This window comes from Ambystoma mexicanum, chromosome 4p (assembly GCF_040938575.1).
Source record: "Ambystoma mexicanum isolate Mex_15411 chromosome 4p, UKY_AmexF1_1, whole genome shotgun sequence".
Taxonomy (NCBI): domain Eukaryota; kingdom Metazoa; phylum Chordata; class Amphibia; order Caudata; family Ambystomatidae; genus Ambystoma; species Ambystoma mexicanum.
Genome location: NC_090927.1, coordinates 663051939 through 663078918, shown reverse-complemented (window position 1 = coordinate 663078918; position 26980 = coordinate 663051939). Strand labels below are relative to the sequence as shown.

Genomic DNA, 26980 nt, shown 5'->3' with positions numbered 1-26980 from the left:
AATTGTATTCTCTCCTCTGGAGCATTAGTTTCTCTTCTCGTGCGGAGCTCGGGGATCCGTGCTCTCCTTTGTATTCTGGTCTAAGCATCGGTTACTAGACCCACAACAGAGTGATTGCACCACCAGATACGACGGTTGCTTTTCCGTCTGTTTTGCTGACCTTGCCTTTACAGACTTTCAGGGCACCAGCCATGTGGCATCTGGCTAGCAAATCGCTCGCTCTCCACACAACCACTGGCTCTGGGGTCTACCGTGGCTCCTCCCCGCAGGAGGTCTTCTCATCAGAGGCTCGCCTTTGTGTAGGAGTCCCTCTCTTCCCTGCATAGGAGTCACTCTTCCCTGCGTAGGAGTTCCCTCTGATTTTAAGTACCTCTTGGTTTTATCCATTTCATAACAAACACCTTTGATTGGGGTGTTCAGGTAAGATCCAGCTTTATCTGAAGCCAAAGAGATAGTATAAATGTCACTGTTTGGTGGTTTCAAAACAGAAGTAACAGCCTTTCCAGTTTCCGTATAGGTAGATAACTTGCATTGGACCAGGAGTTCCTTATTGCAATGGGAGACCTTGTGCCTGAGAGGGGAGTCACTCCCAGTGAGGTACCACTTGCCCAGACCCCCCAGGGAAGGTCTTGCGGATCAGGCTCACCTCCCTAGCCTCATAATGGGTGGCTCCCCTCTGGGGACAAGGGACACATTCTCCAGATTCATCACAGGGGGATCCGGTACTTTATGATATAGTCTTAGCTTAGTGATGTTTACATATGATTTCCACGATGTTAGACCAAGTTCATGGCTTTTTACAAAAAATGATACAGATGTTGGAAGACCAAATAACTTCTTCCAAAAATGTCCCTCTAATCTCCCTAAAGTGTTCCAATCTAATGGTAATCGCTCCAAACCATATCAAATGGATGGAATCACCTTGTGGACATAAAATCTCATAACTTGTGTCATCGTATATTTACAATGCTTAATCGGTGTATGAATGGTTGTGTGAATTTGCAAAGTTATGGTTCTTGTTGAAATAAAAAGCTGCCAATAGCAAAACAAAAATAGGAGGTATATAGTGGTCATTTGTTGTATTGTAGTCGGAATTCTATTGTACATTGTTTTCCCCGCATTGTGATTCAGGGGACCACCTGAGTTTTGACCCTTAGTTTTAATTAAATTAACATATTTTGACAAAAACTGTCTTTTTTTTTTGTACCCGATTGTTGGTGAGATGTTTGGTACTGGGGAGGAGGTGGGTAGTATAGAAGTTCCATTTCTCCATAGTAAATGAACCACTATTAAAGACGTGACATGCCTTTGCTGTGTTGCAAGTGCATTGCAGGTCTTTACCACGCCACACTTGCAGCTTGACAATGAACTGCACTGCTGGGAGAGGTGCCAGGATGGTGTATATATACGGGAGGCGGGTGTGAGGGGGTGCGTGTAAGATGTGTAGGAGGTGGTTTGGGTGGGGCATGCCCAACGGAAGTGAAAGAAGCAGGCATTGACCAGAGATTCTGGTAAGTGCTGAAGTGACAGTTGGAAAGAATTTTGTGAGGGTTCTGAAGGAAGATGGGGTGGATTTCTCTCCCGCTTTGTTGGAGCTCGAGGCAAGGGACCCCCCCTTCGAAAAAGCACCCTGGTGGTGAACTAGTTAGAAAGGAGGTATGTCTGCTGCATCTACTGCACTATATAGACATGTGCCGTAAATAGAAGCAGTACAGAGACCAAAAACCATAAACAACATTAAATAGACCATATTACAAATGATTTCAACTACATTAGGTGCAGGTCTCAAAATGTGCACTCTCCACTAGCAATTGGCAAGTGATAATCGACTCTTGGCGAGTAGGAAATGGTGTGTTGCTTCTATGTGGTGTAAGAAACCGGAGGGTATTCTCCCAAGTAGACCTCGAGAATCCCTTATTCAGGTCGCCAGGGAAGGGCTGGAGCTCTCAGTTCCCAACCCTGGGGGTGGCCAGTGAGGGAGAATCACCTAGGCATGGGACCCCGGGGTTGTGCACGGGAAATGTCCCAGGTGAGACGCAGTATTATATCAGGGAAGGAGAGGAGGACGAAATCCCTGTGACCTTTTGTAGGTTGTACCACCACGGTCTCCCTTCCCCCCCAACAAATCTCTCTTGCCCAGATCCAACAACACCTCTGTATATGACAAATCTCCTAGGAAACCAAACCCTGTTACACTTGGAAACTATCTCTTCCGAAGCACTTTTTCCCTGTGTCCTTGCTGAGTATTCCCAGCCGTTCTCCACATCCCTCTGATTATTTCCTGAACTCCCAATCTGCTTTGACAGAACACCACCGTCCCTCTTTTCATCTCACAAACCCTGCCAAACTCACCTTTCTGAAATCAACTGCCCCCCCCTAGGACGAAGAATAGAATTCCACATGATCCCTCCTCCCCCTTTTCCGACACGAACACTTTCTCACACCGTGGAAAACAGACTAACCCTAGAGCCATTTGCCTGACATGTCCCTACACAAGGTTCTAGCAGAGTAAGGCAATTAACCAGAATCACACACACCTGATAGCCCTTTCTCTTCCACACAGGGATAAAAGTGGAGCATGAGAGCACACTATGAGCAAGACAGACCACACCACGAGACAGCTATTCAAGCACGGCAGTTCAAGAGGAGGAGAAAGGCGGTGAGAACCGAAAGGGTGACCAGGAGAGAAGCGATCTTGCCCTTTCCGACCCAGACCGGCGAAGCCTCGGTGGAAGGAATCGTAAAGATAAACAGAACAGGGAGAGACTCTTGCTTGGTACCGTGCTTGACTCAGAAACAAGAAAAGCCAAGCCGTTCATCAAAGCCTGTGAGTCTAGGGGAGAACCAATAAGAAATTGAACTGTGTTGAACGAAAATGGAAAAAGGCAAATTAAGGGAAGTGCAAAGAACTGTTTACATTCTACGGGAAGACCAGGTGGAGAGGGGTCTGACGCCACGTGGGTGCTCATTCGAGAGACTGGTTGATTCCCCTTTTTCATTGAAACTACCGATAGCAGGAGGCCTTAGGGGAGCCGCCAAGAAACAGTCAAAGTGGTCATACAGGAAGTCTAACAAACCCCCCTGTACAGTCGAAAGTCTTTGACCTACACGAAAGTGGAAAGCTAAGGGCGACAAATCCCAAATAGTGTGAAAAGAGAAAGAACTGTGTGGTTGGCAAGAGTGAGCCCGACGGAGGGATGCCAATAGAACGGGGGCGAAGCCTGATGCCCCAAATGAACATTGTGTTGACAAGAGTGAATCTGATGGAGGGATGTTTACAGTGGACTGTTTAAAAAGACATTGAGATTTGTGAATGCCACAGGTGAAATTGATTTGGAAAAAGCCGCTGTGACCCCGACGGAGGAAGGCAAACATTCGAGAAGGGTCTGAGCCCGGAAGAGGGGGATCGAGGGGGTGAAAAGCCATCACCCAACGACCGGTGAATATAACAGTTAAAATCGTTTGAACACAAGACCTAGTGAACCCGACAGAGACAGGCTGAAATTCGAGAGGGGTTTGGGCCTGGAAGATGGGGACCCAGGGGTGAAGAATCATCACCCAAGTGTAATCAGAAAGGAACTTATGTTTATGATTTTGAACATACCACACCCTCAGAAGCAAGAGATCTAACCACTGAAGGTCCTGATATCGCTAGAAACTTTTGTGGATCTGAGCCTGGAAGAAGGGGATCCAGGGTTGAAAGTCAATACCCAACGTACCTACGGAAAGGAACTTTTTGTTTGTTATTTTTTAAACATATCAGGTCCTCGGAGGCAAGAGACTTTTTGTAGAAAAGAGACTTAACCACCGGAGGTCCTGATACCTGAGAACCAAACTGTAGTCTCGTGCTGGGGAAGGGAGAACCCTGGCTACCACATCCTGACTTATCATTTGTGAACACTTCTTTCTTTCTTGTGAACCTTATCCCACACTCTTTTTATATTTAGTTGTAAGGATTAGCGATAGGTTATTTTTGTATTGTCCTTTTATTTGACAAGACGCCGCAAGGACTGCCTTATTATTATTTGATGGTCGTAGCTTTCTCCCATCTTCGATTTAGGCATTTTTCCAACCTACCTATATAGTTTAATAAACACCTTTGAACTGTGATCACTTGTGTCTATCTTTACTGTTGCCACCATGAGTTCCTTACAATGGATACTTGAGAAGCAACTGACTTTTTATGCATAGCTAGTAGCTGGCAATTTGAAATGTTGACCCCTGCTAAGTGTATAGCGGCCAATCTCATTCATTCTATTTATTTTAATTTTCCTGAACTAAACACCTAAACAAATATCTAATACCTGGAGGAATATTCAGCTGCCCTAACAACTTATCTGGTTTTCCACTGTTTCTTTCATGCTATTTTGTCTGATTTTCTGTTAATTTCATGCCTAAATCAATCAACAAACCTGAACTAAATCGAAATACACTTTTACTTTAAAACCAATATTGGGTCACCACTTCTGTTCCTTGATTCCTACTGTTGGTGGGGGTGTGGGGTAAATGTGAGACAGAGTGACAATTTTCCAGAAATAGGTCTAAGAGGGACAGAACGAACAGGATTTAGGAGGGCAGCAGGCAAAAAGAACATGCCAAGTGTAAACGGTTAGGCAGGACAAACAATAAGGCAAGTGGGAAGATGGGGAATGAGGTGGAGAGGATCACAACGACAGGAGGGGCTGGAATAAAAAGGAGCTAACAGTAAGGGCCAGCGGTAGACTGAAGATTATGGTAAGGACTGACTGGCAGTGGGTTCCACTGGAATTGGCAGCACCAAACCTAGGAAGCTGGCTATGAAAAGCAAAGATCTGGGATGGAAGGGGAATCTAGGGGTGGTTTTCATAGAGATCTCCCCATTTCTACTGTGGGGACAGACATGTATTTTCACCATGTGGGGAAAAACCTATTTGATGAAAATAATGAATATTTTACCTTCAATATAAAATTGAGAGAATCAAAAACTTCCTACAAACAGTTATGAAATATATTACAAGACATGAATGAAACTGCTGTGCAAGATGTTTTAGTGACTTTGCGTGTAGTCCGGCTCCCATGTTAAATTGAAATTGGAAAGTGGAAGAATAGAGTTTTGCACAATGCCAGACCTATAGATTATATCCATTGTTTAAAGTGCAAGATCTGACGGTCACTGAAGATAAGTATAGAACTTGACTTAATGCATGTCAAAATAGTTGCAAATGACAAACTATTTTTTAATACCATGTAATACATCTTTTTTTACAGCTTTATATTCCATTATCTTGTTTTGTGTATTTTTGTGGATTCCATTCGTCTATTTCTATTATGAAGAGAAGGATGAGACTGAAAGCAACAATTGCTCTGTAAGTACACTAACTTTGGCTCTTTGTCAATGAATGCACCCATGTTTTGCCTTTTGATCTTTAGGTTGTGAATTAGGAGATGTTTGATCCTTACACGATTAAATTGGACATATTTTACTGGGTTTGATGGGGACAAATAGTTTTGTTTTCTTTTAGTTCAAATATTTGATGATTAAAGGGAGCATGTCTCTTGAGAATCTAATAAGTTGAACTTCTTTGTTAACTTTTAACACCTGTGTGAATACACTGTTGAAACTATTTCCGCTTCCAAGCTGCCTAGCCTATACCCCAGCAAACAACTAACTCATATACTTAAGATAATGCATAGAACTGTAAAGTCTTTTAGAAATTGTAAATGTATACTTGCCCTATATTCCATTATGAGGTAATCTAGTAGGTCAACTTGCATAATAGGCAAGTTATTCAAAGTTTGTTTGCACCGAAAATGCATTTTCACTGTAAGATGGGTGCTGCTCTTGGGGGAGTGGTGGGTGGTGATTAATGATGCTCTAGTGCCAGATCCCCTGTGGAAGTCTTCTATAATTTGTGGGTTGAGTGGCCTCTGGCCTTGTGGGATTGTGCCAATGAGAGAGCAAGGCAGGCACTAGGCTTCAGACTGGGCACAGAGGAGTTCAGCACCCGCAGGGATTAAGATGGTGGCTGCAGTGGCTTGGTACAGCGACCAATTATTAGGATGAGAGAGGGAAATGCTGGGGTGCTAGAGTCGGAGCTGAGCCTGTAGGCAGCAAAGGCCGAGGAACTCAAGCTCTGTTATTGGGGCACATATGAAGTTTACCCCCCACAGTGAGTTGTAAGGAGCGGAGCATGGTAAGCTCAAAAGGTGAGAGAGAGAAGTGAATTAGAGGTAACAAAATGTTAAAGGCATGAAGGGGCTGCATTATGAGAGACGTTACAACTTGCATGATCAGCAGATTGGTCTGCTACAAGCACTGGCGTTGGAGAATCAGGGACACCAGACTTGGTTACAATAGTCATACTTCCAATTTTGTTAATTTGAGAAACGCCAGTGCACCCCTTATCTTCCTCTGAAGTTCTCAACTGAAATTTCTCCTGCTGCACTCACCCCTCAAGTTGGCTGAGACTATGTGCACTACTTATTGGGAAAAGATGTGTGGTGCACTAGGTGAATAAGTGCCTGCTACTGGGGGGAGAGAGGGAAATGACGTAGTGCCAGCTGACCACAAACAATATTTAATTATTGCTGCTGCTTCTTTTTTAAACAAGCTAAAAAGCACCAAGGTTACATGTGCTTGTTTACTCCTGCAAAGACGCTGCATATTTTGTTTGCACATCTATATGGATTCGGGTCACTAGCTATGTCCATAGGGGCCATGAGAAGGGGAACCAGAGAACTTTGACGAACCCCATGAGTTTGTCACCTCTATCCAAGGGGGAGCCACCCTCTTGGGCACTAGGAGGTGAGCCTGCTATGCTTAACAACCCCAAGGTTCCGGACAACATGGAGGTAAGAAGGATCCCTCTGGAGGTGATTCTCCACCCCCCCATCTCCTCTGAGGGACACAGGTCACTAACCTGTTCCCCCTAATGTCCACATTTCCCATAAAAGTGAAATGTGGAAGTTATGGCATATGATAACCCCATAACCCATTTTGCGATAGGTGATTTGTCCTTTGGTTCTTACCCTCCCCAGTCCTCTTGGAAAACATCTGAGAGGTGAATGGATCAGCCTCCTGGATGCATGTCAGACCAAGCACCAATCAGAGGAGGGGCTTGGAAAATCCTGCAGCGTTTCACAGAGCCAGAAGATTCAGAGCAGGTGTGGCCGGTCGGAGAAGAATGGCAGAGGTGCCGTCTCGACACGTGGTCCAGGCTGAGGGATGGCAGCGGGAATCACTGGAACGAGACGCAGCCGCATACCAGCACAAAGTGAGCGAGAAATAAGAGCCAACAGCAGGCGATGCGGAAGTGGCGAGGAAGCAGCTCTGCAGCAGAAAGATTCCACTGTCCTGCCATGGAGTTCCGTGCAAGAGACAAAGGTATGTTATGGCTCCAGGGAAATGGGAGGCAGGTGGAGACACAAAGAAGGGGAAGCAGAACCCTAGAGTGGGGTGAGTGAAAAAAGGGTGACCCACAGGGTGGGGAATGCACGGAGAAATGCCAGAGTGGGGTGAGAGCAATAGTGACTCCTGAGTGGAGAGAGCAGAGTGCTTCCACCCAGACCTCCACTCTTCCAGTTCCTTGGTCTTCCTAGGCTCAGCGGTCTGGATAGGAACGCCTCGGATCCTTTGCACGCATTCCGGTCAGCAGCAGCCTCTCTCTTCCACGCTGGACGTCCTCCAGACCTGTGGATCCTCCTTTGAGACTCTGACAAAAAGGTAAGTCCTGCCTCTCGCTTTCTGTTGAATGAGCAGCGATGACCGCTAGAATTCTCATTCAAGTTCTTAGGAAGACTCTTCATTGTTCTACACCTCCTCCTCGTCTCAATACCTGTCATGTAAATCTTCATTATGTCATCCCTACTATTCCCTGTCTCAGCATCTGTCAAGGAGATATTCATTAAGTAATCTTTACTCACCTCTAACTGTAGGGTATTCAGTGTCACATCCACAAATAAAAGTGTGTGCTATGGAAGTGCGGGATGATGAGGTCGGCATCATGCACTAAGGGCAGGTAAAGCAAGTGGGTGGAGAGTGAGGTGTGTTGTACTCCGTTCTCCTGAGATGTCCTCTCTGATCCCCAGAGGGGCATTCTCTCCCCACGAGATCCTCTTGCTGAGTACCACCCCCAGGGGGACTATCGGATAGCAGATCTCCTCCCTGGCCTCATGGGAAGTGGCTCTTCCTCAGGGAGAAGTGACTATATCTCTCGATATTTGTCAAAGAAAGAAGACACCATGTGAAGGTGGGGATTTGGGGGGTGGGTTGAGGAGTCAGTTACAGGTAGAACATGTTCAGTTTATCAGGGGAAGACCGTGGGATTCTCACAAGATTACTGCGGTAGCGCTGTAAAATGCACTCAGAAAATAATTTGTGAAGCGATGAGTGATCGGGGGTAATACGGGAGGGTGAGCGAGGGAGAAAGCAATTGGAGTGAGTGGTCCTGGAAAAAGGAAGGGGGACACTTGTCGATTGCCTGTGAGGACGTGGATGACTTCCTAATTCTGCACAACTTTTCCCCATTGTCGCTGGCATCGGCAACCTTCCACTCTACTGCAGGAATTTCTGTTATTCTAAATAATTACTGTGAAATTATTGCGGGAATAAGGAATTAGAAAAAAAAGTCTAACATCTGCAGTGCCTACATGGGTTCAGCACTCAAATTTCAATCATGTCCACCTTAACCATGCGCCCCCTGTTGCGCAGTGTTTTACCACAATGATGAAATCACAGATTTGCACAGATGGCAACACTGATGACATCACTAATTACATCATGCATGACATCATTGAGAAGATCAATAAGTACATAATTTCTGATGCTTGTGAATCTGCTTAGAATCACATGCTGAGCATATAGTCCGACATCTAGTGGTAAGCGCAGAGTATTGCATTGTTTTTTGAAGATGTAAAAAGGATGTCAACCTGGGCGTGTCTGTAACACTATCCCCTACTGCAACGTGTAGTGTACCCATGATATCTCACGTGTCGTGGTCCCCAGATAGTTTTTTTCCCCATCATACTGGTCGGTCGCATTTATGTGAAGCTTGTGACAAGATTTATTGCTAAATATTAATATCCATATTAGCCCGTCTTCGGTTCACCTTTTTGACGTTCCCCGATGGCTGTTTTCAGGTTCCCGTCTGAAAATATCAGTGATTGAATTCTCAACGGTTGGCTGCGGCCTTCACCATCAGGGTTCGGCCTTTCACAGTAGGGAGAGTGGGGGGCTTATCTTCTAAACATTCTCCTCTATTGGACCATGCCTTTTCCTATTCTTCCCCCTTGTTTCCCTTGTCAGGCTGCTATTTTTCTACTTAATGATGGAGAGAACGCCATTTAAATGTTGCCCTTCCTGCAATAGGAAGATTCCTTGGAGTGATACTCACAAAGAGTGTAACAACTGTTTGCTTTGTGACCACGACAAGTGGCGTTGCAAGGCTTGTTGACTATTTAAGCCAAAGACACTTAAAGTATGGTGCACTAAGTGGTGAAAGCCTACGCCATGCAGGCCGATTCCCGTTTCCCCACTGGCGCGGTCTCACCGGACGAGGAATCCTCCAGCAGCCATGGCTCCAGTTCGGAACCAAAGACATTGTTGCGCAGTCCTCCGACTGGCTGGGGCAAGGTTTGAGGAATGTATGGAAAATGTGTCTGAGTTTGATTTGTCATATTCGATAAGAGAACTCGCAAGAGAAGGCCTCCCTTAGATGAGCACCCTAGGCCGTTTAAATCCCCTAGACTTCAGTTCCCAGTTTTGCACACTACCTCTCCTGTGCATCACCTCACTGATCCTTCAGGGGGTATGCTTGAAGATGATACATTTTTCTTTTTTTTTTTGTCATCTTTTTTTTCTTTTAAATGTTTTTATTGTCATTTTATCAAACATGACAAATAAACGACAAACAATATCAAGAGCAAATTGGACATATCATGTCACCACAGGCCAACAAAATGAACAATACAGGAAAAAAAGAAAAAAAAAAGAAAAACAGACCAACCAATTAAGCGGCTATGATACGGGTTCACCTCACTTTCTGCTAGTATTGTCTCATACACAGGTATAGGCGCAAGTCTCTGGATCTACATTGTCTATTTAGCAAAGTAAAAAGGATGGAATGGATCAGTTATGTGGGGCTCATGGGGGTTTGTCGTCTGAGGGGTACAATGCAGAGTTAACCAAAGACTTCCATGCCTCGAAGAAGAGGCCCACTTCTCCACCATGCACATCTATGGTTCAACCCCAAGCCGTCGTTTCAGTAGTGCCCCAGCGTTGCATTTCATTCAACCACACCTCAAACCTCTGCCCCTTCCTCGACTTCCTTGCCATATCAATGCATCTTTTACCCAAAATGCTGGCCAAATCCATAAATCTGGTAGTGTGTTTGTTTACTAGCCCTAGGATACATCCCCAGTAAGTATTCTTGTGGGGTTCATTGGTACCTGGTGATGCCTGCGTTTACACTAGTGAGCTTGATCGCATTCCAAAACCCCTGCACGTTCACGCACTCCCAAAACATTTGCATCATGCGAGCGTCTGCCCTACCACACCTGGGGCAGTTAGATGTTGCCTCTTTGTTAAATTTACCAATCCTGGCCGGGGTTAATTATGTGCGAACATTAATCTAGAGGAGTCTAAACCTTGCATTGTGTGAAACATTCTTGCCGTGGCCCAGCACCCATTGCCATTGCTTGTCTGTGAAGGCTGTACCCAGGTCTGTCTCCCAGCTAGTTCTAAGCTGTGTGTGTTCCGTGAGCGTGCCTAAGTTCTCGAAGGAGGTGCAAGACATGGTTCTGGACCTTCCATTTGATGGTAAGGAGCTTTTTCACTCTTTTACTGATGTAGAACTCACCAAAACCAAAGACCGCACTCAAACGGCCAAATCATTGTCTGTTCTGGTCAAAGCTCCCTTCAAGACTCAAAGGCCGTTGTTGCAAGGTCGACCTTCCTCTGGTTTTAGGGGCTACCTCGACCGCAAAAATCGCAGAGTGGATACTCCTGCAGGGAATAACCGCCGTAGACAACAGCGTACACGGTATTTCTCCCGCTCCTCAGCCTCCTCATCAGGTTCAGGTGGAACCGCCACCGTTAAACCTGCCAAATGAGGGTTTTCCGTGCTCGCACGAGACCCCGGTGGGAGGACGCATTGCGTCTCATTGGGAGGCGTGGCAAGCCATCACAGAAGACAGATGGGTCTTACCTTTACCCCCTACCTCACCCCGCAACCCTCCTTTTCAGCTGTCGGGATCACCCTCCCTCAAGGCCGAGGTTCAGAAACTTCTGCTCCTCAGAGCTGTGGAACCCGTTCCCCTTGGGGAGAGAGGGGAGGGCTTCTACTCCCGGCTGTTTAAGGTGCCCAAACCCAACCAGGCTGGCCTTCGCACCATCCTAGACCTTTCCCAGTTCAATCTTTCCCTACCCCAAGAGAAATTCAAGATGATCACGCCCGGCCAGATTCGCTCCTCGTTGCAGGCGGGCGATTGGCTCAGCGTGGTGGATCTTCAGGATGCGTACATGCATATCCTGATTTGGAACCCACACAGGAGATACCTCCATTTTTCTTTGGGAGAGGAGCACTTCCAGTTTGGAGTGCTTCCTTTTGGCCTCAGTTCGGCGCTGCATGTCTTCACGAAGATGTCAGTGATTGCGGCCTATCTTCGTCTCCAGGGTATCCATGTGTATCCCAATTTGGACGACTGGCTCCTATGCAGCCCTTGTCCGTTGGCAGCAGCGGGCAACCTCCAGTCTCTCCTTCAGCTCCTGTTCCATCTTGGGCTGTCGGTGAACTGGTGGAAATCCTCCATGACGGTCTCACAGGACCTGACTTTCCTGGATTTCCGTTGGAACGCGATAGACTGCTGAGTGTATCTGACCGGGGACAGAATGGCGGATCTGTTGGCCACGTGTCAGATGTTTACGCAGTCGGAGAGCATGTCGGCCTGGTGGTTCCAGAGGCTTCTGGGCCTCATGGCCTCGTGTGTACTGGCTCTTCCTCTTGCTCGTCTCAAAATGAGACGGACCAAGATGGCTCTTCGGAGTTCCTGGCGTCAGGCTGTGGACCCGGATTCCAAACGGATAATGATTCCAGATTCCATGAGTGGACCTGGACTGGTGGTCATCTCTCAGCAACCTGTCAGTGGGCGTGGGGGTTCCAGGACCCAGCCCCCATGGTGACGATCACAACAGACTCCTCCCTTTTCGGGTGGGACGCAACGTTAGATCTTCTTCAGGTCTCGGACCTCTGGTCACCTCAGGACAAGCTCCTGCACATAAATCAATTGGAGCTTCTGGCGATTTGTCTGGCGCTCAAGGCGTTCAGACCTCTCATTGTCAACAAGGTGGTCCGCATAAGAACGGACAATGTGGTGTCAATGTACTACATAAACAAGCAAGGGGGAATGAAGTCTCCCCCTCTTGTGGATCTGTCCATCCAGATTTGGGAGTGGGCCGTGCTTTATGGGGTCTGGCTGCTTGCAGTGCACATCCCGGGCCGGCTGACTGTCACTGCGGATGCCCTCAGCCGGCGGACAGTGGTCAGCTACGAGTGGGAGTTAAAGGCGGAGATCCTCTCATGGATTTTCTCGCGTTGGGGCACACCGGAGGTGGACCTCTTCGCCACGGCGGTAAACAAGAAGCTTCCTCAGTACACCTCCAGAGGGGGGCTGGGAGCCTCCTCTCTGGGGGACGCACTCGAGATCCCATGGCACAGCATGAGAGCTTACGCCTTCCCGCCTCTTCCTCGGGTTCATCGAGCTATTTGGAAGTTGAAGAGCACTGTCAACTGTTCTCTTCTACTGATAGCTCCGTGGTGGCCGGCCAGGTTTTGGTTCTCAGAACTTCAACACCTGTCGGTGTGTCCGCCGATCAGGTTACCAGTAACTCCCGATCTTCTTCACCGAGGGGAACAGCAGATGTGGCATCCCTCCCCACAATCACTCAGCTTGGCGGCATGGTGCCTGAGTTCACGGCTCTAGAGCATTTGGGTTTGTCTGCGGGTAACATGTGCATTATCAAGGCAGCCAGGAAACCCTCGACCAGATCTCAATACAAGAGTAAATGGCTCAGGTTCTGTCATTGGTGTTTGGAGAAAGAATTGGACCCGAGGGTGGTGACGATTGACACAGTGCTGTCCTTCGTCTCCTCCCTAGCAGAGTCAGGGGTTCATGTCTTGTACTGCAGGACTTATCTCTCTGCGATCTCCGCCTACCTCTCTACAGACCGGTGTTCTTATTCGTTAACTAACCCGGTGGTGAAGAGACATTTTGCTGGTTTGACACACATCTTCCCTCCGTTTCGTAGTCTGCACTCGCCCTGGGACCTAAATGTAGTCCTGACGGCGCTGTGCCATAAACCTTTTGAGCCAATGGCTACGGTTGACCTCAAGTACGTGTCCTGGAAAGTGTCCTTTCTGGTAGCCGTTACGTCAGCGAGGAGAGTGAGTGAGCTCCAGGCATTGTCGGTGGAGCATCCTTTCTTGGTCTTTCAAAAGGACAAGGTAGTCCTTCGCACGAACCCAACTTTCCTACCAAAGGTAGTGACCGAATTCCATCTGAACCAGTCGATTTCCCTTCCGGTCTTTTTTCTGAACCCTACCTCGGAGGCAGAAAGGGTTCTACACTGCCTGAATGTCCGAAGAGCTCTCACGTTCTACCTGGTCAGGACTGCCGAACTTTGCTCTTCCCAACTGTTTGTGACCTTCGGTAAACCCCAGGGCAGGCCGGTGTCTAAGGCATCCATTTCCAGATGGATTGCTGCCTGTATCATGGAATCTTTCACCGCCCAAAAGCTGAAACCTCCTAAGGGTATTGATGCACATTAGGTGCGAGGCAAGGCAGCTGCGGTTGCTTTTCAGAAGTATGTTCCCTGGGAGTCCATCGCTAGAGCGGCTACTTGGGCCTCCCCATCTGCTTTCTGTAAGCATTACTGTCTCGATATGAGCTCTAGGGCTGACGCTCAGTTCGGCCAGGCTGTGCTGAAGAACCTGTTTCAGTAAGGGGTATTTCCATCCACCCATAGTTCCTGTAAGGAGTGCTTGGGAATCTCCCATAAGTATGGAGGAAAGGGGACGGGACGTAGGAGTATTACCAGGTTACTCACCGTATTAACCACCTTACTCCTAGTCCATAGTCCCCTTTCCTCCATACGCCCGCCCGCCGTCCCCTCTAATAATGTTCCTCTGTTATTGCTAATGGGTCTTGGACCCCGCGATAGAAAAGGACTGATGGGCGATGTGCAGGGCGGAGCCAAGGTGGGCGGAGTTACGGCCGCGTGCCGGGCCCCGGGCAGGAAAGAGAGGAGGGACACATTTTTTAAAAAAATTTGGATGCTTTTTACAAAAGTGCTCCGGTCCCATCTCACAGGACGGAGAGATGTCCCATAAGTATGGAGGAAAGGGGACTATGGACTAGGAGTAAGGTGGTCACTACGGTGAGTAACCTGGTAATTCTAGCTTAGGCAGTTGTACCCCACTACGTTCAAATGGAAGTGTCAGTGTATTTATGAGCAATCTGTGCCTTTTAGAGCCCCATAGAAAATCCCTCAGTAATGCTTCCAGCTCTCGGAAAAAAAGGGGACCTTGATGTAGTAAGTGACGTTAGTGAAACCATATAGCAACCTTGGCAGTATGATCATCTTCATGATGGCTACTCTGCCCATGAGCGTGAGGGGGAGACGCAACCAGAACACCATTGATATTTTTACTCCCTCTACTTTCTGCAGTGTGTTTAGCACGTGAGTCCGTTCTGGAGTGTGTGCCACCTGTATGCCTAGTTACCTGAAGCAATCATGCTTCCATTCCAGTCCCCAATCTAGTGTGTAAGTTAGCCGAACGTCGTTCAACTCTGCAAGAGGGAAGAGACACAATTTATGTCTGTTAAATGTGATCCCTGACAGACTTGCAAAATGATCTAGTATTTCCAATATGAGGGGCAGATTATGCTGTGGTTGGCAGAGACAGAGTAATACGTTATCTGCGTACAATGAAAGCAAGTGAGTAGTATTACCAATAGGTATCATGGCTTCCAGATATTCCTGCCTGAGATACGCTGCAATGGGTTCAAGTGCTAATATGTATAATATCGGCGAGAGAGGGCACCTGTCATGATTCCTGTCCCTCATGTCCCCAGACCTCCAAGGCTGGAGCCAGGCCACGATCACCTACATGGCCCTCAAGGGCCTCTCCATCCCTCCAAAGACCCACTTGGAGTCAGACTTGGCGCTTGTGGCACCAGACTCACTCACTCCCATAGGATAACATTGGGGATTTGACTTGTAGTGCATTAATGGGGACAAGATGGATGCCCCCACATATTTTGGTTCCCAGAACTGCATGTCGGTCTAGTCTTTTGGGCGTGGTTCAGCCCAGAGGCACCTGGGATACCCAGAGACTATTTAAGCCACACCCAGGCTGAGAAACCTGCTTTGTGTTTTCTGCACCTGCAGCGTGACACTCACCGTGTTCGGATCGGTCTCCAGTAGGCCTGCATCTTTCTTCTGCGCTCAGCTCCTGCAAGAAGAACACCACCGCTGGGAACAGCCTTACCTTGCAGCGCTTCTGCCCATCAGTCATCGCTCCTTCTGTTCTGCGGGCATCTTCGGCGGTGTCATGCCCATCCCGGCACGCCGCATCCTTAGGAAAAGGGAAAAGATCAGAAAAAAGGCATTAGTAAGCATTCTGCAAATCTTCGCTTATTTTTAAATACTGTACGAGCTTCAAACGCTTACCTGAATCCCAGCCGCTCTGGGGGAACTCTGTCTCTGGAACTTCTCATCCATCTGCAAGAGGGAAAAGACACTCCAGGTTAGCGTGGAAACATCTAGAGGCGCCGCACACCGCGCTTACCCACCGCATTTGTTCATTTGTTCTTCATAACCGGCATCCACGCTGAAAACATTGCGGTACCTAAAAGACACAGAAAACTAACTCTGTTTAATGCAAATACGAAAGGGGTGCCTCGCGCATCGCGCTCTCACTAACCTTCAGTGTTACTCATCTCAGCAGCACGCCGCCATCCCCGGACGCTGGCCATCATCTAAGGAAGGAACGGAACGAAGTTGGAGAACTGTTCAAAAGACTCATTATACTTACCTGTCGGACTCTTGCCAGTGAAGTAACTAGGCAGCAACGAGCCTGCATCAATCAACGCGCCCCTGTGCTGAAGGCAGGACGGAGAGCAAACTATCCAAGAAAACAAGGCCCAGTCTCCAGTTGAATAGCCTCCAGGGAAGGGTTTGAGGTTGTAAGAGGTCAGAACAGGCTGAGTGACCTCCCCGTGGATACCAGGTGAGCGTTACAGCACCCCTGTCGTATCCCCCTCTATAAATCCCAGTTTGGATATGTGCCTCCCTGTTCTAACCCTAGCAGTAGGAGAGTTGTAAAGAATCTTAACCCACCTCTGGAAATGGTCCCCAAATCTAAAGGCCTTCAATGCTGCTTCTATCCACTCCCAATAAACCGAATCAAAGCCTTCACGGCGTCGAGTGAGGCCACTACATACTGCCCAAGACTATTGTTCGTCTGTTCAATAATATGCTGTAGCCTGCGCGAGTTTAAGGTAGTACGGCAGTCAGGCACACAGCCAGTTTGATCTTGGTGTATCAATGTCGCAATACAACTCCGAAGACGAGATGCCATCATAGTTGTCAATAGCTTGACATCAGCGTTCAGCATAGCCAGTGTTCTATACGAGTCGCATGTGTCTTCCAGCTTTCCGGGTTTGAGAATCGGTACAACCCACGTTTCCCGCATTGAGTCCGGGAGTGTCCCAGACTCAAAGGCCTCCTCAAAGAACTTTAGGAGTGTTGGCACCCACTTTCCTCTGTATGTCTTATAAAACTCGGCCGGGAGGCCATCACCTCCCGGTGCTTTGCCCGTAGTAGATGCAGCTATCGCTTCCTCCAGGTCTTGTAAAGTAAACCGTTGGTCTACAAGGTTGTGCTGATCGCTATTAAGTGAGGGGAGTGTAATTTCAGTGAAAACATCTGCACATTTTTCCGCTGAAATACGTGAGCCATGACTATAGAGCTTGGTATATTAAGTGGTAAATATGTAATTGATAGTGGATTGTGCTCTCCATGGTTCCCCGTATTCATCTTTCAAAAGCGTGATCGGTGCCTTGGGGTGTTCCTTCTGGAATAGCCACACCAGGAGCTTTCTTGATCTATCTCCCCCTACACGTGCACGCGCAGTCTTGGTGGCATAATCAAATTTTGACAGCTGTTCCCAAGTGGCCTGGCACTCTAGCCGTGCCTCCCGAAGTGGGCATTCCACTGTCTGTTCCACCGGCAGCCTAACTTCTAAATCCCGTACCCTACCCTCAAGCACTTCCAATTCCCTTTTGAGCTGTCTTCGGACACCCCCTGCTCTGGCAATAACCTCGCCCCTAGAGACCACCTTCAGAGTTTCCCAGACCGTCGCCCACCTGCTGACACTACCAATCTTCTCTTCAAGGTATAAGGACAGGGCTTCTCAGAGTTGTTCACGGAAAGCCACATCTTGTAGGGCATCTATGGGCAGGCGCCACATAGAGACTGGGGTTCGGGGCGTATCGCAGTTCCACACCACATTCGGGGGTGAGTGGTCGGAAACCACACGGCCCATGTACTCCGCACTAGAAAAACGTGGCAACTGTTCGACCCCCACAAAGATCTAATCCAGCCGGGTGTGGAGATTGTGTAGTGGGGAATAATAGGAGTATTCAATCCGATCTGGGTGTATCTCTCGTCATACATCTGTGACAGCTAGTTCTGTAAGACAGTGTTAAGTGCTGTTCCCGCTGTGTTGATCCCCGACTTAGGTGGCCTGGATCTATCTTGGATGTTGTCCCGTGCACAATTAAAATCTGCCCCCCACCCCCATATGAACAAGGTGTCCCTATGAGGTGCTGTCCGTGCAGTTAGACTTTGAACGTATGATGTTATAGCATGGTTTGGGAAATAGGATTTCACTGTGACCTCCTCTACCCCTTCAATATACCCTCTAAGGATAACATACCGGCCATCAACATCGCTGTCACAGCTTAGATACTGAAATGGAATAGGAGGCCCCATACACTGCTCCCCCCCATTACTTCACCACTGACTCTTGCTCTTTAGCCGTCAGGTGTGTCTCCTGTAACAATGCAACCAAGATCTTTTTCCGCTGAAGATATGACCTGACCTTATTCCTCCTTATGTATGTGCCAAGGTCCCTCACATTCAATGTAATAATGTTAACCTGTGTCATACTGTGTTTGTTAGAGTGCCCACAGCTAAATATATGTGCCAACTCAGGTTGTGAGAAACCATCCTCGGGCCACACAATCACCTGCACTTCTATAAATTCCAAGTAGCGTGAGGAGTAATCCCCTGTGAACTGTATTTTGGTTGGCTAAAACATACAATACTTAACCAACAACCCCGGAAACATGGGGTACCAACTATGCCCAGCGGACACGGTCTGCTCGGGCCTGCCAGTGCCAGCCAAAGTGAACTGGCACCCGCCTAGGGTCACAACAGGGACTGCCTGCCGTCCATCCATTCTGGTTGGGGTGGGATCCTTCAGTACTCAGATGGGCCAGATCACCAGCCACAGTGCAGAAGCTACTCTAGTAACGGAACCATAGTTCAGAAGTCCAAAAGGAGGGCATGGGGGGTAAACACAGGCACCTACCGCCAGTGCCCAGGCCGTGTGTGCCTGCAAAAGATATCAACGGGGTCGAGCTTTGCACCCTACTTTTTTTGCAGGCTCTGTCTACTGCAATGTCAGGCCTTCATCTGTATCCAAGTTATTATGCTCCAGCCACATAGTCACTGCCTCAGGACTCTCAAAGAACCTGGTCTTGTCTCCGTGGATCACTTTAAGCCTCGCTGGATACTTCAGCATATATCTGATGCCCTTCCTGCGGAGCCTGGCCTTGACGGAAATGAATCGATTCCACTTTTGTTGTACCTGGGGAGTATAATCTGGATACATGTCGACCCTCGAACCTCCATGTTCAAAGACTCCTCCATCTCTGGAAAACTGCAGCAATACCTCACAATCACGGAAATTTAGGATCTTGGCTATGATCGGGCGGGGACGTGACCCTGATGGGGGTTTCTTCTGGAGGGACCTATGTGCCCTCTCAATTGAGAATCCTTGCGTCAGTTTGCCTGTGCCAATTTCCTGCTGGAACAAGATTTCAATGTATATTGTAGGGACTCTGCCATCCTCCCCCTCGGGAATACCTAGGACCCGGACATTGTTCCGGCAGAAGTGTCCCTCTGCATCTTCAGCTCCAGAAAGCGGTTCCTGGGTTCCAGGGTCCTTAGTATGATGGTCAAGTCAGTGGCAACATCTGTTGTCTGCTTCAGCTGTTCCTCCGCATTTGTAACTCTCTCCGCCAGGGACCTCACATCATGTCGCAAAAGCTGAACATCGATTTTAACTTCATCTACCTTATGTTCTAGTGAGGTCCGTAGCGCAGCTATTGCGACCAGCACCTTAACTTCCCGCTGCTCTAGAGACGTCTCTTTATCGGTCAGTTCCACAGCATTCTGCGACTCCATAGAGACCTTTGTCTTCCCATGCCCTGCAAATTAGTCCATGATGGTGCCTTTTGGTTTTAGCTTATTGTTGGGCATATCCCCACTCAGAGGAGCAGCAAGGCTCTGCGCCGCCAGCCAAGGTAGTGAATGATCTCGTAGATGTCGCAAGCGACTGAGGCGAAGTCACCCGGCCGGCCTGCAGTACACTCTGGTGCAGTGTTTGCCAGCCGCACATCTCCAAACCAGCTGCAACACTGTTATTACTGCAGTCTTTATGTGGGCTATCAGATGCTCTACCCTATTATTGTCTGCTGTGTACCAAGCAGAATTGCCGGGCAGCGCTCAAATAAGCAGGCTGGATCTGCCGTACAGCTTAATGTATCCGGTCCCCCCAGTTTCAGTCCGCCTTTCCTAAGCTTACAAGAACCTGCAGAAGCAATATCCCATAGTACTGTTCACGTGCTTGCCTGGGAGTGTTGGGCACCCAGGCTCGTGGTTGCTGCTCCAACTCTCCCTATGTTATTTCATCCAAAGTGATGCGCCCCAATCACTAGGGAATAGATGTCTGTAGTATCTATTCCCGCATGCAGCCTTGCTATGGCCTTCGCGCAGAGGTCCATGCACCGGTGTGTTGTGCAACACGGTAGGCGGGGTCTGATGCCACCATGCAGGGGGGGGGCAGGCTCTCACCTGCGCCCTGGTTAGGGGTAGCCGGTAGCCTCACCCAGTCTGGGCTCACCACCCCAGTGATAATGCTTCCCCCTCTTTGGGGAATCTCGCCGTCCCCTATGCTCCCTCTGCCAAGCGCCAGCCCGACTGTGCCAGATCAGTGTGCTGATGTGCTGCAACAGTATATAGGGAACCCCTCCTTCAGCAGCACACGGAGCAGTGGCAATGCCTGAAAAATTATTGGGGAGAGGGCATGGTGTTCTCTTACCCGGCGTCCGTCAAATGAACACTGCCACCATTTTGTGTACTCCTGACCGCTTCCGCAGGTGCTGCAATACGTGTAAATGTACACTGTACACGAGGCCCGAGCTCTGTGCAATGCAGTGGGGGATAGTCAGCTCAATCTCCCGCTCGCCTCTAGGCAGCTACGGTGTGCCCTGCATTCCGGATGCGCTGCCAAGTCGATCAGGCTCTGTAGGTCTGGTCGCTCCACTTTCAGGGATACAACTTCGGTCTTGGCCCACACGCATGGAGGGGCCTGCAACCCTGTGCGAGTTCCCCGGAGCAGGACAGGCGTTTGTCTTTCAGGTCCAGCGCCCGGGTCAGGCTCCCCACAAGTGAGTCCCAGTCTCTGGTTCAATGCGCCGCTTCTGGATGGCCCCCGGGTGTCCACGGACCTCTCCCAAGCAGGCGAGGCGTCCTCCCGAACAATCCTCAAGCAGGGTGTGAGTACGCTTCAATAGTCTCGCCAGCCAGTGCCATCCGCGGCCAAGGCTCTGGGTATGATGGGCTCAACAAGGAGAAACCGCGCTCTCGGCTGGCCAAAGTGTCTCTATGCCACGATCTCCCTCAATGCTGTCTCAGCGCACAGCGAATGCACGGGCCAGCCGCCATTTTCACACTGCTTGTGAGGCCGCTAGCTTCCTTCTCTGTTCCCCGTGCAGGCACGTCAGGATTTACTGTATATCGTCAGTGGAGATTGTCAGGAAGCCCCCCAGCCTGTGGGATTATAAAATACACCGCAAAAACGCTCTGTTATAAGGATCTATGCTGGATTCACACCGGAGCTCAGCCTGAACACAGCCTCACACCATGAGCTCTAGGCCACGCCCCCTCCTTCAATAGGATCAATATGATCAAGATAAAGAATTATATTATGTCCCAGGCCAGGGAGACAGCTCCCAAGATCCTGCCTCCCAGGACCCAGACGCATGGCTTGATTTCACTGATGACCAGGGGGCTTGTCCCACTACTCCTACTCGTGAGTTAGAGCCTGACAACATCTTTGTAGATGCAACGCCTGTCATAAAGTCCAGAGATGCTTCTATTGGCAACCAGTTGCTCTTCAACAATATTCTTAAGAAGGCAGCAGATCATTTCAAAATACTGAATCAAGAGGCAGCGCCTGACTTTGACTCTGTGGAGGATATCATCAAAAGAGAAAAAGCCTACCAGTCAATCAATCCCCCTTCTTAATTCTATAAAGAAGCGTATTGCCCCTTCTTCACTTACACCCTTCCTGACGCGAGCAGTTAACCCGCGCATTGAGAAGATGCGGGGGACACTCTGTTCCCGATTCACTGGTGGTCACTAAAATCAGAAAGCGTGCAGGCAATCCTCTTTCATCAGCAGAGGTTCCTCCCGACAGGGACTGTAAATAATTATATGCCATAATTATAATTATATGCCTTAGGCAAAAGAATTACATCTTGCCAGCTTTAGTGATGTCCAGTGGGGTCTTGTGCAGGACGGAATGGAGATTGTTCTGAACCAGTCAAGTCACAGCTGCGTGCTGTTATTCAAGAGGATGGCAAGCCACCCAAAATAATTTTTTAAAATACTTTGGGCTCCGCCAAGACAGCTGGCAGAGTGTTAGCTGAAGGAACTCTAATAAAGCGCCATGCTTGGTTAAAAAAAACACAGGTTTCACTCCTGAGACGCAGGCATCCTCCATCAACAAGCCGATAGAGGAGTCTGTTTTGTTTGGGAAAGTGGTGGACAACGCACTTGAAACGGTGAATAAAGAACACGGGACTCTAAAGCCAAATTTTCAGCAAGCTCTATTTGTAAGGTGGGGATTTTAACACCCTCTGTTCCTTTCGAGGGAATCTTTTTCCAGACCTGCACATGACTATTGGCACAGGAGGTTCGCCATGGTACTCCAATCAAAGATCGCCCATTGACTATAAATCTCCTCAGCAACGGGGGTTTCGGGTGGCAATAGAAGGGGTAGTAATGCAGCCACCCCCTCTACCCCTGCCAACAAATGACTCTCCAGTTCGGGTTCCCTCCCATTCTTCTCCAGTAGGAGGTGGCATAACATACTTCACCCACGCACGGGAAGGGATTACTTCAGACACTTGGGTGCTCAAGATAGTGGGCAAGGGATACTATATCAAGTTTCTCCAGACACCTCAGTACCACCCGCCAAAGACAAGAAGAATGTCTCCAGACCATCTTTTTTTTTTTTACTCTTTATTGTTTTACAACATAAACCAACAACACACATAACAATCAGTCTGGCACTTCTTCGTAAATTCCGCCCAACATTATCTTCTGTCCTGGCGTGCTTCTATGGCCGTACTACTCAGATTAGTGGCCTCCCATACCACTACGGACTCGCCATCCTGGGGCCCTATCACCTCGAGCCTCAGGTTTCTATCCCATGTCCTTCTCTGTGTCGGGGTACTCCGCTCATTTGTCAGTTCCACTGTTAGTGGTCTTCCGCTCCTCTGGGGTAGTCTGTGCTGCTCTCTTCCCTTTGTCCGATTAAATCTTGCATCAGGGAGTACCATGGAAGTATCTTATGTCCGCACTCTCCTTCCCCTCTCTGCAATGCCCTTGTCCACACTGCTGTTTCTTCTACCGACCATATTCCTCAGGTCGCCCCACCATGAGTCTATGCTCTGCCCCAAACTGGAGTTTCATGCCATTGCTATGCAGTGCTTTGCGAGAATGCACACCAAGTCCTTCATCTTGGCTTGATGTGTCCACTGTCTGTCTGCTCTAGGGACAAGGCCCAATAGGTAAGACTTTGGTGTCCACGTTTGTATGTGGATTCCGCCCCCCGCCGCCCTATCCTCGACTCCCTCCCAAAATGTCCTCATCACTCGGCAGGTCCAGAACATGTGCAGCATGTCAGCTTCCTCAGCGCACCGTGGCCTGTTCCGGGGTTCCCTAGTACCCAACGTGGATATTCTCCTTGGTGCGAGGTATTCTCTGTGGATGAGGTAGAGCTGTGCTTGGTTAAATCTTGCATTCCTAGACACTTTCTTCGGGTATCACAGGACTCTGGACCATTCCTGTTCGGTGAAGGGCCTCTGGAGCTCCCCTTTCCAACGTTCTCGCGTTTGCGGTTCCCGCTCATTGTTGGTTTTTAGTAACTGTTCATAGAGTCTGGAGACCATATCTCACTTTCTGATACATCGTACCACGCATCCAGCATCCCCCTTGTATCCTCTTCATCTGACAATTCTGGCCATCTCTTCTTAATTGTCTGAACCATGCTGTTGTGTAGTATAAATTGGCCACTGTGTATGTCATGCTCCTCCTCAAAGTTTGGACTTCCACCCTTTGGGCCTCATTATGACTCTGGCGGTAGCCATGCTGGTAAATACCGGCAACGGCTACCGCCGGAGTCATTATTTTTTCCGGCAATGGGCAATTACCAGGGCATTACAGCCCCGGCGGACCCAGTAATTGCCCATTGCCAGGCGCCGGAAAAAATTACTCCCCATTCCCATTTGAGTCCCATTGGACTCAATGGGAATGGGGAGGAGGGATGCACCGGCACCATTCATGAATGGTGCTGGTGCATCGGTCGAGGTCTGGGAGGGGTTGCCTTTCAGCCCGCCAGGTCAGACCTGACAGGCTGAAAGGCACCCGCTCGCAGAACTCGTAGTTTGCCAGTCCAGAAACAACGGTACCGGCAAGCTTACCGTTACTGTTGTTTCCGGACCGGCAAACTTGTAATGAGGCCCATTGTCTTTCTTTCCACAGGTCTCCAATCTGAGCTACTCCCTTGGCTTCCCAATAGGTGCAGTATGTTGCAAGGGTCCCAGTGCCTGCGCCAGCAAATCCTGCGAGGGGGATCTGCGTGGAGTAGGGGTCCTGCACCCCCTGGATTTTTCATGCCTTTTTCCACAGGATAAGGCCCAGTTTGACCATGTTGGCTAGGGTTCTGATCAGGGACTTGCCTATCCATATCATTTCTCTCAGGTAGTACTGTTTCAATGCCGGCTGGAAGAGCAGCAAGTCTATTGATGTTTCATCCTCTAGCTATCTCGCCACAAATTGCAATTGGCCTGCAAGGTAATATTGTTCAAAGTCCAGCAATCTGATGCCTCCCGCTTCGTGGTCCCTTTGCAGAGTATTCAGGGCAATCCTGTTCCTCCCCCCACCCCACAGGAATTCTCGTGCCATTGTGTTTAACTCTGTAAAGAATGCCTTGGGTATATCATGTGGGATGTTTGTGAAGTAGTATAGCATGCGTGGCAATACCATCATCTTCAACAGGGCCGCCCTTCCTATCATTCTTAATGGGAGCGTCTTCCAGAAGTTCATGGCTTTCTGCGTCTTATCGAGGACTACTCGTGTATTGAATTTGTGTGTGTTAGTGATATTGTGATGCACCACTATCCCTAGATAGCGGAAAGAGCGGAGTGCCCATGTGAGCCCCAGGTACGGCAGTTGGTTCGGGGGGGGACCCATCTCAGATCCGTCAAGGGGAATAGGCAGGACTTTTCCTTGTTGATAGCTATTCCCGATAGTCTGGTATACGCATCTATTGCTTCCAGTAGGCATGGTAGGTGCACCCGTGGGTTCCCCAGAAAGAGGAGCATGTCGTCCGCGTACCGCGAGGTTTGGGTAAAACTCCCATCTATGTCTATCCCAGTGTCCTTGTATTCGTCACTGAGGAAGACCGCCAGCGGTTCAAGGGCCAATATGTACAACATCGGGGATAGTGGGCACCCATGCTTTGTGCCTCTGTAAATCCTCCAGACCTCTGAGATGTGCCTCCCAGTTTTCACCCTTGCCCTGGGGTCTTTATAAAACAGCTTAATCCAGCGGAGGAACCCCTCCCCTATTCCAAAGTGGGTGAGAACACTCAGCAGCCACTCCCAATTCACGGAATGGAAAGCTTTAACAGCATCCAGTGACGCTGTGGCGCATTCGCCCCGTCTGTGATTCGTCCTGTCCACCACATGGTTGAGTCTCCTCAGATTCCACGTCGTGTTCCGTCCTTGGACACAGCCCTTTTGGTCCCAATGCACCATCGTGGGTATCACCCGTTTAAGCCGATTGGTGAGCACTGCTGTCAGGATTTTTGAGTCTTGGTTAATCAGGAAAATCAGCCTATAGGAGGCACAGTCTAGTGGTGATTTCCCTGGTTTGAGGATAGGCATTATAACAGATTCCGACATGCTTTCGGGCAACTGCCCCTTCTCGTACTCCTCTTCATAGGTCTCCAACTTTCTAGACGCTAGGGGGCCCTTCTATTCTTGTAAAAGTCTCCTGTGAGCCTGTCGGTGCCTGTGGTTTTGCCAGATGGGAGGTCAGCAATTACGGTCTCTAGTTCCTCCACTGTGAGGGGGGCTTCAAGTATTTGGGCCTGCTCTACCGCTAATTTAGGGAGACAGATCGTGGCCAAGGCGTTGGCTATATCACCCGTTTCCACCGCTGGGGTTAGGGCATACAAGCGCTCATAAAATTGTGAAAATATTTTGTTGATGCCTTCCTGGGTCCTGACCTCTTCCCCTGTTTCGTCCCTTTTTGCAGTAATCGGGTGCCTCCCACTCTCCTGCTTGGTAAGCCAGGCCAGGAGCCTGCCGGGCTTATCTCCATCTGCGTGTAATCTCTGTATATACTTCCCATAGTCCAATCTCCCCAGTCTCTCCCAAACTGCGGCACACCTCAACCTCAGCGTTGTGAGTTCCCCCGATTCCTCCTCCGTTATGCCTGCTCAGCGTTCGGCTACTTCTGTCTCCCTTTCTACTTCCCCGAGGTCCGCCAGGGCATTCCCTCTTAGCCCCCCCATTTTCCCTATCGCTGCACCCCTGACCACCACTTTAAAGGCATCCCAGATTATCCCGTTGCTATCAACGCTTCCCATGTTGTGCTCAAAATAACCATCTATCATGTCTTGCAGGTATTTTTGGCACTCGCCCTCCATCAGCACCTCTGCCCTCAGCCGACACGTTGGTATAGGGGCCTTCCTAGAAGTATGTACCCATGTTCCTAGTAATGGAGCGTGATCTGATAGTGTTTGTGCTTTGATGTTTATCCCCATGAATTACCTCAGAGTTTCAATGCCCGTGTATAAATAGTCTATGCGTGTGAATATCCTATCGGGGGGGGGGTGCTATAATGTGTATACCCTCTCAAATTTCTATGTACCTTCTTCCAGACTTCTGCTAAATGCAGTTTGTTCAGGATCATTTGTAGGGCTTTAGCTGGCAGTGCTGGTTTCCTATGCTTGTCATTCAATCTGTCCAGAAGTGGGTCTAGGGTACAGTTGAAGTCGTCTGCCCAGATGAATGTCACCTCTCTATATGGGGCCAGTTTAGGTGCTATTTTCCTGAAGAACTCTGTTGCATCGTGATTTGGGGCGTATGTGTTTATCAAGCATATTTCTTTGTTCTCCAGCATTCCATGTACTATCACAAGTCTGCCCTCCAAGTCATTTTCTTGCTTTATGGGTTAGAATGGGACCCCGGGGCGATCCATATCAGCACAACACCCCTTGCATAGTTGGAATACGTCAAGCTGTACATTTGACCGCCCCATTTCTTGGCCACTTTAGTCTGTTTCACGGTTTTAAGT

General features: G+C 48.9%; 1 protein-coding gene across 2 annotated transcripts in view; it reads left to right on the top strand.

Annotated features, from left to right (window-relative positions):
- The window catches only part of LMBRD1 (LMBR1 domain containing 1), a 1758308-nt gene that overhangs the window by 627228 nt on the left and 1104100 nt on the right, over nucleotides 1-26980 (top strand). For both annotated transcript variants that reach the window (XM_069606201.1, XM_069606202.1), the window contains one exon: nucleotides 5248-5345. In XM_069606201.1, the coding sequence (XP_069462302.1) occupies nucleotides 5248-5345 (98 nt within the window). The remainder of the gene's footprint in view (nucleotides 1-5247; nucleotides 5346-26980) is intronic.